Source organism: Falco peregrinus, chromosome Z (assembly GCF_023634155.1).
Source record: "Falco peregrinus isolate bFalPer1 chromosome Z, bFalPer1.pri, whole genome shotgun sequence".
Lineage (NCBI taxonomy): Eukaryota > Metazoa > Chordata > Aves > Falconiformes > Falconidae > Falco > Falco peregrinus.
The window spans coordinates 20,544,209-20,559,452 of NC_073739.1; the positions used below are offsets into that span (position 1 = coordinate 20,544,209).

Genomic DNA, 15,244 nt, shown 5'->3' on the forward strand with positions numbered 1-15,244 from the left:
AAGCCTTGTTCACAGTCGTTCAGTAGTTCAGACAAATGAGTCTGGAAGACAGGAACATTTGTGGTGAACACATCTCTAAACCGTGCTTGCTTTTTGTGTCAGGAGTGTAATACAGAAAAAAAGCCCTAGAACAACTGGATGCATAAATAGGTCCTCCTTCTGAAAAAGGCTTATGTGTTCATTATAGTGGGAGCTTTTCTTGCTGAGTTGTTGTGGTCGTTTTTCTTCTAAAGTGTTCTGCTAGTATCATCTGGAAGACCTTTGTTCTTCCTGTGCACAGTTGCCCATTTAAAAATAAAATTGTTCATGTTCCTCTTTTCCTGAAGAGTTTCCTGTCCCTGACCTTTACAGTAATAAGATCAATGCATGTTTCTTTGTTTTACCCTGGCTGTTGCCTGTCTTTAACGAAAAAGGCCAGTATGCAAAGAGGCTCCTAAATGTATTTTAAAGTCACTTGCCTTCTCTCAAGTAGCTTCTTTTTTTTTTAATAGATGCATAATCTGTGCTTTGGTAGAAAAAGATCTGTGGTAAAATGCTGTGAAGGAATAGCAAATGATGTGAACTTGCAGTTGACAAGAATTGTATCAATAGACTTCTGTGCATCTCTGGGTCTATTATTGGAGTCTTGTTCTGTGTATGAAGACAGCAGTTTAACAAATAATGTCTTTACTGGTACAGTCTAGAATTAAAGCTGCAAGAGATAAGATATAGTGTCTAAACCACTGTTACGGTAAGAAGTCCTTATCTTAATGATACAAAACAGTTATTGAAAACTCCTCTAACTGCAAAAAACAGCAAAGAAATGCACTTTGTATCGAGTGGTTTGGCTGACAGTTCCCTTGTGCTGCTTTGTTTTTGTAAAAAGTATTTGGAAGAAAGTAGTTGAGTAAAAAGGGGAAGCCTCTTTAAGTAAAGAGAAGCTTTGAAAAGCTTTGTCAGTGAAACTTTTTTTGACATCTAATCAGCTACAGCATATAGCCAAGAGCCTTAATCTTGTGTTTTTCTTGCAAGTTTGGGAGGAGGAGATCATGAAAATTGACTTTGAACTCCTCGCTAGTTTGGATGTAGATTATTTAACTCAAGTGTTTAGGACACCTTAGTCCAGAGAAGAGTGATTATCTCATGGTGCGGGCCTAATTAAACTTCTGTCTGGAGTGTTGTTTTAATCCTGTAAATATTCATGAAGTAGCTGTTTCTAAGTGCCAGTGGAAGTTCTACAGTAGCAACAGAATGGTGCCATGCTTTTTGTCATTGATCATGTATTTATTTGATGATACCAGAGGAGAGACCATGGTAAGGAACAGTGAGGTTCAAAGCCAGTGGTACTTCGAAGTGGTTCCTAACTGGTTTATCTTGGAGCTGTCCATTTGCTTTTTGTGTGATTAATTTCAGTGTCTCCCTCTCCTATTTTTCTTGCTTTCATTCTCATGGCAGCTCACAAAAGGCATGCTGCTTCTTTCTAACCTATGATGTGGTTGTGCATTGGAGAAGCTGTGAGATTTCTACTGCATCTTTCAAATAGCTTCTATGCTAACAAAAACTCCATTTGGAAAACACATGCTAACTCATCTAAGTTTCTTCTGACAACATATAAAGTCAGTGTATGTTATGAATGGCAAATACAGGAAGGCTTACTGACTTCAGTGGCTTATCTGTGTAATCAAATGGAGAATATTGCTTATTTCAAGTTGAATTCTCTGATGTGAAGAAAAAGAAGCTGGAGTTTTAACTTTCTTGGTGCATGTACTAGAAGTTAATGTCTTGAATTAAATCCTCTTAATCCTAGAATATAAAAGATTAAAGATCACACTGAGCTGTAATACCTAGCACTTCTGGGGAGCAGTGGGAACACATTCTAAGACTTGAAAACTTGCTGAGTGGCACAGAATGAGAACTATTACTTTCAGTAAATGTCAGGCACTTATGAACTCTGGGCACTAGGCTGAACAGCAGCTTGTCTGAGCTCGTGGGGTACTCATTTCCTTGTCAGATATCCACAGTGCCTAAGAGCAGTAGAACGATTATTTGTTTTTTATTGTGCCAACCATATTGTAATGTCTGGAGGACTGCCTCCACAAAATTCATGGTCACTGAGTGGTCTCCCTTTAGCTGCTAGATTTGCTTTCGTCAGTGAGAATGGCCAGTCTGAATCAGACAATTGGTCTGAGCCAAGATTCCATTTACAGTGATACTCAGTGGTGGATTCTGTGTGAAGAACATTACTTGTGATTATATGTAAGTGCTGATAGTCACCCTCAGTGCTCTTCCAGCCTCCAGGTTTTTGTATCTCAAGGACTTCCTGAGCCCTAGGTAACATTACAGTATTAGTAACTTTCCATGAACTTTTAGCTACTTGCTAAATTCTCAAGTGCGTGATTTTTTGTTTCATTAGAAAGTGTCCATGATATGCACAAGTTTTGGAAGTTAACTGTGCATTATGAAAAGAATCATCCTCCTGTTAGAGGTTTGTAATCAACAAATCGGTAATCTGCTGTGTCCTCTGCCACTGTTAGGAGGGACTGCAAACAACTGTATGAAAGTAATTTTTGGCAACACATATGAAAAAAGCATATGTTAGATTTTCTGACAAATAGTATTTTTAGCGTTACTCTCATTTTGTAATTTCCTTCTCCTTCCTCCTCCTTGCCCTAGTCTTTCTCTGCCATCTTCCTTGTTTAACTGTTGCACCACTTCTTACTTAACTTCCTCTAAACATCTCACTCTGTATTGCCTGTCTTTTGTAAAGCAGGTGTCAGATGAACATGTAGCTAGGCTCCACCTACTCATTTCAATGGGTATTTATATTCCTAGTTTATTTTGTAATGGAAGATTATATAGAGGCATTTGAGAACAATCAGTAAGTGGTAGATGTGGTAACCTGTCAAGGACTGTCATTTAGGGCAGGGTGTGTATATAATCCCATTGCCAGTTTATCAGTTTATGTCAAAGATCAGCAATATGCACTTGTTTTTTGCACAGAAGGCAAAACATTAGGTAGGAGAAGTCCAGATGTCTTTCATGATATCCATTGAATTAACAGTGACCATTACAGAAGGTAATTCCAAGGTTAATTCTTGTGTAATTCTACTGGAAATGTGTCTTGTTCCTTGGTGTTAAATCCAGGCTGTAATGGAAGCATGTAGGTTTTCATTCTAGTATGGTTGCTTGTGTCCTCTTACTTCCTGCTGAAAATGTTAACTGTCCTGCCATTAAGTCTGTTCTCTCTGCCCATGCTGTGATTCATTCTTCTGTGATTCTTCACGAGCTTCTGTAACCCTGTTTCAGACAATGAGCTGGCTTAACTTGAACAACTAGAATAATATGATGGTCAGCTTTTGTCAGCCTACTGTGTTCTGACTGAAGGAGGCTAGGAAGGGTTTCAGACAAGTAGTTGAACTGGTTTGAAGGGGACCCTACTATTAAGAGAAGGGAGGATAACCGAACATCTAGGGCTATAATTTCAGCCAACAGAAAATGTGAGAACTTGTTCTTGTTTCTTTTAAGTCAGAGCTATAAATTACTTAATTATTGCCAAAAAATGTAATGCACCAAAAAAAGGAAAAAAATGAGCTTGCTATTGCCGTTGCAAATTGGAATGGGCACATAGGCCTCTCACCAGAAACTTGTTTTCTAGAAAACAATTAAAGCAGGATCCTGACTGTCCTGCATACCTGAATGTCCTGGCCATTGGGCATCTTGGTTGTTGGATGCTTCACCTGACTTTCTTTCAGCTCAGGAGCGATTTGGAAATTTCACAGGCATGTACCTTTCAGGAAATGGGCATGTTTGGAACACTTTGTGAATCATTGGCCTCAAGTAAACTTAAAATTTCTAAACAGCTGTGCTGTTTGTGTGTGTCTGGCCTGTGAGGGTTTTTTGTTAGTCTTGTCTTTCATTTCTTGTATGATACTCAGGTTTTCACTATGCTAATACTAACTCCTCTGACAGCCATTTTAATCACCATTTCAACTGTACTTCATAGAGATAAGGGAGCAAAGTTGGGGTCCTGTCTTATAGCTTGTGCCTGTAGTAGGGTGTAACTGGAATAGCTTAATATGTTAATAGCTGTCTGGGTGTATGGATGCATTTTTTGAGAAGCTGAGTAGCAAACTCTGAGCCACTGACTGTTTAAAATAATTGGATTATCAGGAATTACTGCCTCTAGTTTCTGATACATTCAGTGCTGTGGCTTTCTGGGTTTTCATAGTTCCCTGAAAACTATGTCTGTTTTGAAGAGAACTTCTAAAGGTAACAAACTGAAGTTTGTTGCAGAACTCTTAAAAACAAACTGATGGCTGTGTTCAGACCATAAATAATTTTTAAGGAGTTTCTACACTATGTCTTTTTCATACGTGCCTGGCTATATTACAACTGGTGTTCGTGGAGGTGAATTGATGAACTATATACCCTTCTGCATCTGTGGTAGTGTGGGGTCCCCACTATGTCCTAAGCCCCAGATCTATGAAACTGAGCAGGTTGCTGTTCCAAGTAGAGTAGCAGAAAAACTGGTTTGGAATGGGTGTCTGTAATGGTTTTGTGAAGAATTGCTTTTGCTGATAAAACTTTAAACTGCTTGAACCTCACAGGGAAATCAAGCATTTCCGTGCTTTGCTTTTCTAGCTGAAGGACAAGATCTTGAAGTCCCAGCTTCATGCAGCACTGTCGGGAGAGACAGACTATTACTTCCGCAATATGCTACTTCTGAAAACAATTAAAACTGTTGACTATTAAATGTGACACATACTATTTATACTGTCATTTGTAGAGTAATGAAGCATGTCAAATGATGAGGTTTTCTTAAATTTCCTAGTTAATTTCATCTAAATTGGTTGCAAGCCTTGTGATACAACTTAAGGTTCATGCTTCATAGAGTGAACAAATACACTTTTATTACCCCAGAGCACTCTGTTTTCTGTGGGACCATTTTGGCATTGGTTTAGTATGAGATGAGAAGTGGACATGTGATAAGTGGATTGGTTCCTTGTCAGGTTGTAAAATTTTACTATCTACTTACGGTTCCTGAGTGTTTCTGCTTCAACTTTCTTTGCAGGCTGTAGGTCAAAACCCGAGCAGTTTGAGAGGCTGCTTCTTTTGTCGCCCATCACTTTGCTCTGTTTACTGGTTTCTCCACATTGTATGTGGGCTTTTCAGAGGCTGGCAGCCTTTGGCAAAGGGAAGGGGATATAACCTCTTCCATCATTTGAATTGAGTAGTTCCTTGTTAGCAACCATAATATGTTTTAAAGCAGTATACATTTTCTGGTATTCTTGTATTTGCTTTCATCTTCCTTCTGTCTTCAGCAGGGACAAGCTTGAGCTAACACCTTTCCAGGTCAAGAGAGTCTTGTTTTCATATGTCCTCTGCAAAACTCTTTTGTACTGTGTCTGAATTTATCAGACAGGATTTTTACTTTTTCTTACTTGCTTCCTCTGTACCAGAATTTGACATGACTGAGGTCTAGATAGATGCAATGGCCAGCATCTTGCTCTGTGCTGCTTGAAGTAAAGCAGCAGTGCCATACTCCATGTCAGGATGGGCACTGTTCTTAGAGAGTCAGCTGTAAGGAAGGCCTCTGCCTTAGAACTGTTGCCTCTGGTACATTTGTGATTATGAAAATACAATGGCATTTCAGTATGTTTCAGAGTTTTTTTAATCTTTTGTAGCCTGTGGCATTTGTTGAAGTGTAGCCTGAAACGTTTGCTATCTTATTTTGGATTCTGGTTCTGAACTTAAGTTATGATAACTCTATGCAGAAATTAGGAAGCAAGTAGTGACAATTCACAGGTACTCCTTTTGAAGTGTATGCATTCATGAATAAATATGCTATTGTTGAAAGCTTCTTAGCTAGCTATCTTGGATGAAGTTGTGAGAAGTCAGTCTTGCAGATTTTCTAATACTATGGCAATAAGTATAGTTGATACTTATTCAACAAGGATTTTCTAATTGAAGCACTGATATTGTTAGGTGTGTATTTACAAGTAAACTATGTTTGGTATCCTAGCTTCAGTACTGCTTTAATTTTCCTGAGTATCTTCAAGTGTTTTGCTTTTTCACAGGGCAAGTTCTAGTCTTCAAGTGAATTAAGTATCTGTGGCAAGCCTGGCTTCTGCATACAGTGCAATGAAACCCTTTGTGGCAATAATCCCCAAATTCAACTTGTTGCAAAGCTATCAGTATTTCTTATGGCCACAGGCAGCCTTGAATCATTTTGATGGTGTTGACGTACTCTTTTAATCTCTGAAAAAATGCTATAGAGTACTTGGAGGGGTATTTTATTGATTTTTTTTTTTTTTCTATGTACAAACATGGATTTAAAGGGAGGCCTTTCCAAAAGGAACTTAATAATCAGATTACTTTTAGAAATCCTAATAAACTTACTGTCGATATTTCTGTAGCAGCTTTTGTTTCATGTTAATTAAACCTGAGGAAATGGGTGACTTTTTTTTTTTTTCTCTTTGACAAAGAAATGAGAAGAGCTGTTGACTAGGTCATATCTTTTGTTCATTGTTACCATGCTAGGAGTAGGAAGTGGAAATAGCTGACAGCGTTTCCTTTCTGTACATTTTGCTCTCTGCAATGAAAGAATGTTTGTTGCAATAATTCTTATATACTGATACTTGGCAACTGGTTCTCTGCTAATTATTTCACTTTTTTTTTTTTCAACAGTCAAGTCCTTCATCTCCAGAACCAGCAAGTCTTCCTGCAGAAGACCTTAACACAAACTCCAATGGTCCAAAGCAGGCAGAAATCATGCTAGATGATGACAGAGAAGACCTCTTTGCTGGTAATGGCTATTTTTTTCAAATGTATCTGCATAAACTGTTTTGCACTTGAAAGAGAATTGCTTTGCTGGGAAGGAGGATTAAAGGCCTTCAAGTAGTTTGGCAATGATGTACAGGTTTTTTCTTGTGCTACTTTGTAACGTTAGTTAAATTTGTTTACTAAATACAAATTTCTTAGTGGTGTGTACTATCAGTGCATAGTGTGGTGTGTTAGATGGTTAGTACCATGTTCTGCTGACAGTAATAATACTATTCATCATTATGTAATTAACAATATTCAAATCTGTATAAAAGCATGACTGGAGTTGCATCCTGGTTTGCTGCTCTAATATCCACACATAAGCCATCCCAGTCTTTTTTCCAATTATAAAGAAAGATTATTTAGATCATATTGCAAGTTGGAGGGTATTTCCTTTTTCTTAAGACTCTTTCATTATAATGAAAAGGTAACAAACTGGCACATGGGACCAGTCCTGTCATTTCATTAGTACATGATTCTGTTTCTGATACGTAACAGTACTGCACGTTGTGGAGGAAGATGTGTGAAAGTTCTGATAAGGAATCAGTCAATACACAACACATTCTAACGATTCGTTAATCAGTCACTACTGGTGTTGGTTTTCAACTATCCTAACATGGGTTATGGTTGCTGTCCATTACAGATGTAGAAGCATTAACCATTCAAGAATGGTGTAATGTTTGGAGTATATTACATGGGTCAAAAGATGGTTCTGCATGCTGCTTCTCAATGCTAACACTTTTCCTATTACTGCATGTTGAGTAAGTCAGTTGGCAGTCTCTCTGAGTACAGTCCTCATGTCATCTTCATTCTGATGTAATCATTCAAAAAGAAACTTTATAGCCTTTAGCTTTGGCTATTTTGTATAGATATGTGTATACACACGCCCATTACCTTTGTTCTGAACTTACTAAATTTTTATTTGCATGTATTGGAACTTAACATTTGCTTATGACACTGTTAGAATTTATTGACTATTTTACTAATCTCTGAAAATGTTTTAAGAGAAGAAGAGTAAAGAATAGGCGGGTAATCTTAACTTTTTTTTAATATATATATTACCTGATCTTATGACTACAAAGACCAGCAGTGCTTTAGCAATGAAGCTTCCTAATACTAGTAATTTGGTTGTTTAGCTTCAGTGTGTAAAGCCAGATTTTTATAACCATAGAGCCATATGGAATAGATATTTTAGGAAAGCCAGTTCTCCTTTGGATAATATTAAGGAAAAAGGTGGCTGGAGTAAATATTGAGGGGAACCAGACAGAAGGAACAAATGTTAGCAGCCAGATTGTTTTAACTGAACTGTGTTTAAAACAACACAGAACTGATTTAATAAATTTGAGTTTTTCTATGAAAGACAATTTCTTCACGCAGCACTGAACTGGAAGTATCTAACATACTGCATGTCTAACAACTAAGACTGGTGTTTAAACGGTCAGTTTACATACAGATTGAGGCTAGTACAAACTCTCACATAGGGGGAAAAAAACACAGATTGATTTATGACAGAATATGACATTTTTCACAGCATCCTGTTTTAAGCAGGAAGTTTGTGTAACACAGTTGTACCCTAGTGATGAACTTCTGTCTTTGTATCACTGTCAGCATAGGTGTTCTCAAAAATGACGTCTAATTTGTGTTCCAGTGCTGTGCACTCCCAACTGTTTCTTTCTTAGGACTGTTTTGTTAGACAATGTTGTTAATCCATCTGATTAACTTTCTGATACCGATTTGCAATGAATAGAAACAATGTGAAAAGGCAATATGAGAGACCTATTTTCTTGCTTCCAGCATGATTGCATGAGCCTCACTTTCTATGAAAACAGGAGTTAATTTACAAGTGAGTGTGATCGGGTGTTTTTTCTTCAACATGTTGAAATTCCAAAGCAACCTATCTTGGCAGAGCTTATAGGAACACTTTACTGGAAAGGAAGTGAAGGAAGTTCCACAGCTTTCTAACTTACCTTGTTCCTTCATACTGAATTATTAGCTACAATGAAATCCTTCTGAAAGGAGGGACTCTGATGTTCTGGGGACAAACTATTCTAGTTTTGCAGAGTTATTTGTAAAAAATGCGATGGTATGCCTCTCTAGCTATTCTGGCTAACAATACAAACTAATAGAAAAGGAGGTGCGGGAAAACAAATTACATGATTTCCTGTACTGTTTTAATGCATTTCAAAAATCCCAGGTTCTCTAGGCTTTTTTTTTGACTATACTTAAAACCTCTTTGCTGTTGTGTTTCCGCAGCAGCTACTGGAGAGCATGTGCAATAAAATATTTTAGCTATTCATTACCTTGTCTCTGGTGACTAATAAGTGAACTATTAAAACTGGGTTTCAAAGGTGGAAGAAAATTAGTTTTCCAGCAGTCACTGGACACCAGTAAATCTTGCTGCTCCATTCATTAATTAGTATGTGGTTCTTTGTTCTGTAAAAAACCAAACTGCCTTGCTAAACCCACTTAAGCACTTTCACCCTTAGAATAAAAGTCAATGTGTTGGTTACTTGGCCAAAAAAGAACTACTTCGTCTTACCTTGTAGAGCTCTTAGATGTGGAGGGCATAATGGTCAGTACTCCAAAGCAGGCAGTATTAAGAATATCTTGGGGGGGGGCTTTGGGGTGTGTCTTAAGATCTGGCTGTCTATAAGCTTCTACTGTAGAGTGAAGAACTAGATCGTGAATAGTGTTCTAAAATGTTGGCCTAAAGTTATGTGTATAGCTGCAGAAATGTGCTGTGGACTGCCTGTGCAGAACATAACTGTCTCTGCCTTCCGCTTCTGGTGCTCACACATGATGAGCGGGTCTGTGAAGTTGTATCAATGCTCTGTCACTGTTTTCAGAAAAATGGAAAATCAAAATTTTTCCCCTTCCCTAGTCTAGTAAAAGATTAGTCTTTATGTTCTTTTGTTTCTTCAGCTCTAATAGGTCTTTGGGAATGGATCATCTTACACAAGTATCTATCTAGCTACTGTGTCCTGGGGGAAATGCATTGGGAGGTGGGGCAATGTTTGTTTTTATTGGGTTTTTGTCATGATAGGTTTATCTTAGGCTTTTTTCCTGGGAATTGGTACAGCAAAGGAGATGCTAGTTCTGTGAATCAAGCAAGACGAACTTTAAACCCAGCTGAACACCAAAAGCTTCTAGCTAATAGTGTCTGTCAGGCTGTTGTCATGGGGTGTGTCTGATGAGAAGAGTTCAGTGCAGATGCCTCGCTGCTTTTAGAAGCTGGTTGTTGAGTTCTATGTCTCTTCTGCAAGAAATAAATCCACAAAAGCATATGAACCTACAGTTTTGAAGTCAGAAGAAGGCCTTATTAGTGGCTGACTGTTCTGTTAAAAGTGTTTCTGTTCTCATTAAGATCATCTACAGTACTCCTGGTGTAACAGTAAGGGTCATGGGCTGTGACTTAGGTGTAGTGGTTTTTACTGTCAATTCTGTTAAAATATCTGTCTCTGAAATACTGCTATACCTGGAGAAGCCTTTTCTAATAACTTGTCCTCTGTTCTGGACAACAGTTTCTACTTTGGTTTACTTCCACATTTATGTGATCACCTGAGTAAACTTTGAAAGATAGTAAGCCAATTCAAACACTCAAGCCATGACAGAATGTTAGAGGTCTGACATTTAGAAGCGTGACCAGTAAAAATAGCTTACTTAGCTGAAGTGAGCTGCTAGTGGGGAACTGCAAACGTGCGCTTTAGAAACTTGGTGTAGTTGGCTGTAGAATGTTAATTAAACATAAGTAGTTGTCTTCTGCAGCAGGGTAAGAAGTTTTCATGTTCTTTTGGAGCTAAGCATCTTGACAGTGATCCATGACTGTTGTGGTTTAACGCCGGCTGGCAACCAAGCACCACGCAGCCACTCGCTCACTCCCCCTCACCCAGAGAGATGGGGAGGAGAATCAGAAAGGAATGTAAAACTCGAGTGTTGAGATAAGAACAATTTAATAGGTAAAGCAAAAGCCACGCAGGCAAGCAAAGCAAAACAGGGAATTCATTCACCACTTCCCATGGGCAGGCAGGTGTTCAGCCATCCCCAGGGAAGCAGGGCTTCATCACATGTAATGGTTACTCGGGAAGACAAACACCATAATGCCAAATGTCACCCCCTTCTTTCTTCTTCCCCCAGTTTATATACGCAGCATGACATCATATGGTATGGAATGCCTCTTTGGCTAGTTCAGGTCAGCTGTCCTGGCTGTGTCCCCTCCCAATTTCCTGTGCCCCTCCAGCCCTCTCGCTGGCAGGGCCCAAGGAACTGAAAAGTCCTCGATTTAGTATAAGCATGACGTAGCAACAACTAAAAACATCAGTATGCTGTCAACATTGTTCTCACATCACAGCCAATATAGCTGGTGATAGAAAAAGGAAGAATTGAAGGGGAATAGCTTTCATTTTTTGTGGTTTATATTTTATTATATATATAACATGTTATGTATTTGTAATTTTTTTTCTGAGAAATGGTTCTGTAAAAGTCGTTTGTATAATATATAACATATATGTTGAATGCTGTTAGCCAACAGAGAACTACCTCTTTGCCATGTTTAAATGTTGTTCTACAAGTCTAAAAGCTTATTTTTGTTGCAACTGCCTCAGTATGACTTCTCACCTGATCTGAGGTTTTGAATTAAAATTCTTTATTGGTTTAAGATGCAGTATCCTTCCTGTGGCATTTGAGGGCAGGAAGCATCAGCAGCATTCTTCAGAAAGATTAAGCAGTAAGAATAAAGCAATGGTAGGAAAAATAAATCTCCTACAAAGAAAACTTCTACATAATCTTTGTTCATAATAAAAATGGAGAAAACAAAAAGGTGCTTGCTTTTCAGTTTAGTTTGAAAATACTATGGAAATCTGTAATTTGAATTTAGGGAAGAGCATTGCTAGCAGGTTGAGGGTAGTGATCATTCCCCTCTGCTCAGCACTGGTGGGGCCATACCTGGAGTGCTGGGTCCAGATCTGAGCTACCCAATACAAGAGAGAAGTGGACAGGCTGGAGTGTGAGTCCAGTACAGGGCCATGGAGATGATTAAGGGCATGAAGTGTATGACATGAGCAGAGGCTGAGAGCTGGGGCTGTTCAGCCTGAAGAAGAGCAGGCTCAGGAGGAATTCTACATGTATCTGATGGGAGGGAATGGAGAGGGGCGAGCCAGACTTCTCAGTAGTGCCTGCTGACAGGACAATGGACACAAACTGAAATACAGATAATACCCAACAAAAAGCACATTGGTTTATGGTTGGGTTTTTTTTTTAATGGTGAGGGTGTGGTGAGGGTGATCAAGCACTGGTGCAGGCTTCCCAAGGAGGAGGTGGTTTCTCCATCCCTGGAGATGCTCAAAACCTGTCTGGACATGATTCACAAGCAGGCTTCTGTGGCTGACCCTGCTTGAGCAGAGGGGTCAGATTAGATGATATGCAAAGGTCCTTTCCCAGCTCAGCAAATCTGTGATGCACTCCAAAACAAAGTGATGACAGCAAACTTTGTCAGCCTCCAGCCAAAGTGAGCATCTGCTTTAAACCATTTAAGGCATAGTGACATGCTGAAGTTTGGTTTTAATTTGTTTTGAACTTCAGTATCAAACAAAATTTAGGCACACAGTCATTTTCATCCGTGAAGTAGAGAAGTGTTGGGAGTTTTTTATTTATGAAAAAGTCAGCGATTGGCAAAAGAAGTGTTACAGAAGAATGGGAAATGGAATTGACTAACAGGGTATCTCTAAGTGACAGCAGGGATAAAGTTGAGTGGGTTTGATACATTGATTATGAAAGATCATAATATTATTGCAGCAATGAATGGTATGGTTCATTAGATGCTATTTGCAGTTCTATTTTTACGTTGTTAGTAGGTGACAGACTTCTGGAGAAGCAAACAAACCCATGCACGACGAAAAAAAAGACGTTTTTTTTTACATGCTGTGTAACTATTTCACAACTTTTAAAATAGATCTGATCTTTAAAACTCTCCTTTTCTTAACCATTAAGTAAAGACTAGTTGCATTAATTGTATGCATCAGGCTTCAGAAAGTTTGGAAGAAAGATGACGTACTTATATACACACACACACACACACACATAAAAATCTGAAAATTTAGTGGTTCCTATAGACAAAAGTTGCAAGCCCAAGTCTTTTCCAAATCGCATAGTAAACCTTTTTGATAACTTCGGGTATCACAGAGTGGATCTATTTTAGTGCCCTTTTATCTGCTTGGTAAAGTACTTACTACAGGAAGTCTAGTTTGTAACAAGACTTTAGAGCAGTTGGGAAATCAATTTTGGTATCAAATGACTGTTCTGTGGTCAGCATTATCTTTTAAGGAACTGGAATTCTTGAAAATGCACATTTAGCGAAAATCACAGCACTAGTTATTTAAACTAGAACAGGAACTTCTTTGTACCCAGGAAGTGTGTAGTTTGCCAGTGGTCAAAAGCAGTTATTGGCGGAAAGCCTGCAGGATTTGTGAAGCAGAGATTTACAGTCCTCTTTGAAGACAGGTGAACTGTCTACTGTCTGAAGAAAGTACTCAGTTTCTAGTGAACTGTTTTAAGCCCCAAAGAGACTGAAGATAGATAGAGACTAAAGATAGTTAAGTCTTCCTAGTCAGAATGTCTCACCTGCTAATATTTCTGTTTAACAGGTTGTGGGCTTGTGGCAGGGGTAGGTTGTGTAACTTCATTTAACACGTGGCTTGGTCTGCCCATTTATCAGCCTATATGACTAAATCAGATGTTGTTCAGAGCACAAAACTGAAAATTGGTACAGGTGCTGAAGAACTGTTTGTTGTTAGTTTTCACAATGTATTATGCAGAAATAAATTACATATCCCTTGTGGCTACTGTAAAAGACTTTACCTAACAGTATACTAAAAACAAATTTGCAATATTAGTCTTTAACCCATTATGCACTACAAGCTCAAATGTCACATCTAGTTTTAGCTGTGTGTTGAAAGAAGTTACCTCTCACAAATGGGTGCTGTTTAAGGATGATCTTATTAAATTTGCACATCATCATTTTGTAGTGTATGTGTTTGTTATCTTTGTGGTGTGTATCCATCTCTATTCCACAAAAACTTCTTTGCTAACTCAAAATGTTTATCTAGAAGCAACAGAAGAAGTTTCGTTGGACAGCCCAGAGAGGGATCCAATGCTTTCACCAGAACCTACTCCTGCAATCACTCCTGTAACACCTACTACATTAGTAGCTCCCAGAATGGAAACAAAAAGCATAGCAGCCCCTGTGATTTTTGATAGATCCAGGGAAGAGGTATGCAGTAAACTTACAAATTATGGAAATGTCTTTATTTGTGTTTTGAACTTTTTTAGTTTGTTTTTTTTTAAATGACAGTTCCAAAATGTTGACTTATGGGATTATCCTTTGCTAAAGGAAAGTACATAAAAGAAAACCTTTTCTATTTGTTTTGCATATAAAGTTGATTTGCACACAGAAAGCGTGAATTTGACACATGAAAACACCATAGTAATTAATTATTTAGTTGATTATATTGGAGATCTGTAGTGTGAGGGGTAAGAAGCCTCATTGCTTCAGAATAGATATTGTAGGAACAAGCTGTGAGCTTGATACAGGAGAAACGTTAATGATGTATAGTAACTCTTACTAGCATGTTACAGGTTTCAGCTTGGATTTCTGAAGCTGTTGTTAACGGGGAAATGGAGGAAGCAGCTTTCAGCATTGTCCTGCATGCTAACAAACAGTTGAGGCTAATGGTAGTTTTAACATGGCTATTTAAATTTGGTGTTCCATTCGAAGCCTGGGCATTGCGGAATTCTATTCATTCTGGAGTGTTCTCTGACTGGACAGTGCCCCTGCTAAATGAGTTTGCAAACAAGACTTGCCTGTGGCTTGATGATGGCTACTTGGCAGATGCCACAAGATGGCATTTTATTCTGATTTTTTCGTCCTTCAGCCCTGGTACACTGTCCTTTCTGCCATGGTATTTCTTAAGATCTCTGTTTTTATCAAACTTAGGAATATTACATGAAAGATTATGAAACTCTGCATGATTAAAGCTCAGGCAAGTATCAGAAAATTCTGTTACTTTTCCCTTCCCAACGTCTTCTGCTACAGATACCATTAATAAAAAGGAGTATCTGTGCTTTGATTAGATGCATATAGAAATACCGCAAATGAAACTAGTATTTGAGCCATATTTATCTGCTAGCATTGTAGGTGATAGAATTAACATACCCCTAAGATAAATACCAAAAATGTTGAGGCCTACAAGTCCTGAGAAAAGACTGCCATGCTAAAAAATTTGCAGGAAAGCTTAAAACTTAAATCATAGAATCATTTAGGTTGGAAAAGATTTTTAAAATCATTAAGTTCATTGTAAACCTAACACTGCCAAGTCCACCACGTGAACTTTGTTGCAGTGACAATGAATGTTAGAAATTATATTCACTTAACATTGGATGGTGGGTCTGG

General features: G+C 38.3%; 1 protein-coding gene across 1 annotated transcript in view; it reads left to right on the forward strand.

Moving 5' to 3' along the window:
- Nucleotides 1–15,244, forward strand: part of SNX2 (sorting nexin 2) — a 32,635-nt gene that overhangs the window by 800 nt on the left and 16,591 nt on the right. Inside the window, exons 2-3 of the mRNA XM_055790476.1 lie at nt 6,667–6,784; nt 13,902–14,065. Coding sequence (XP_055646451.1) covers nt 6,667–6,784; nt 13,902–14,065 — 282 coding nt within the window. The remainder of the gene's footprint in view (nt 1–6,666; nt 6,785–13,901; nt 14,066–15,244) is intronic.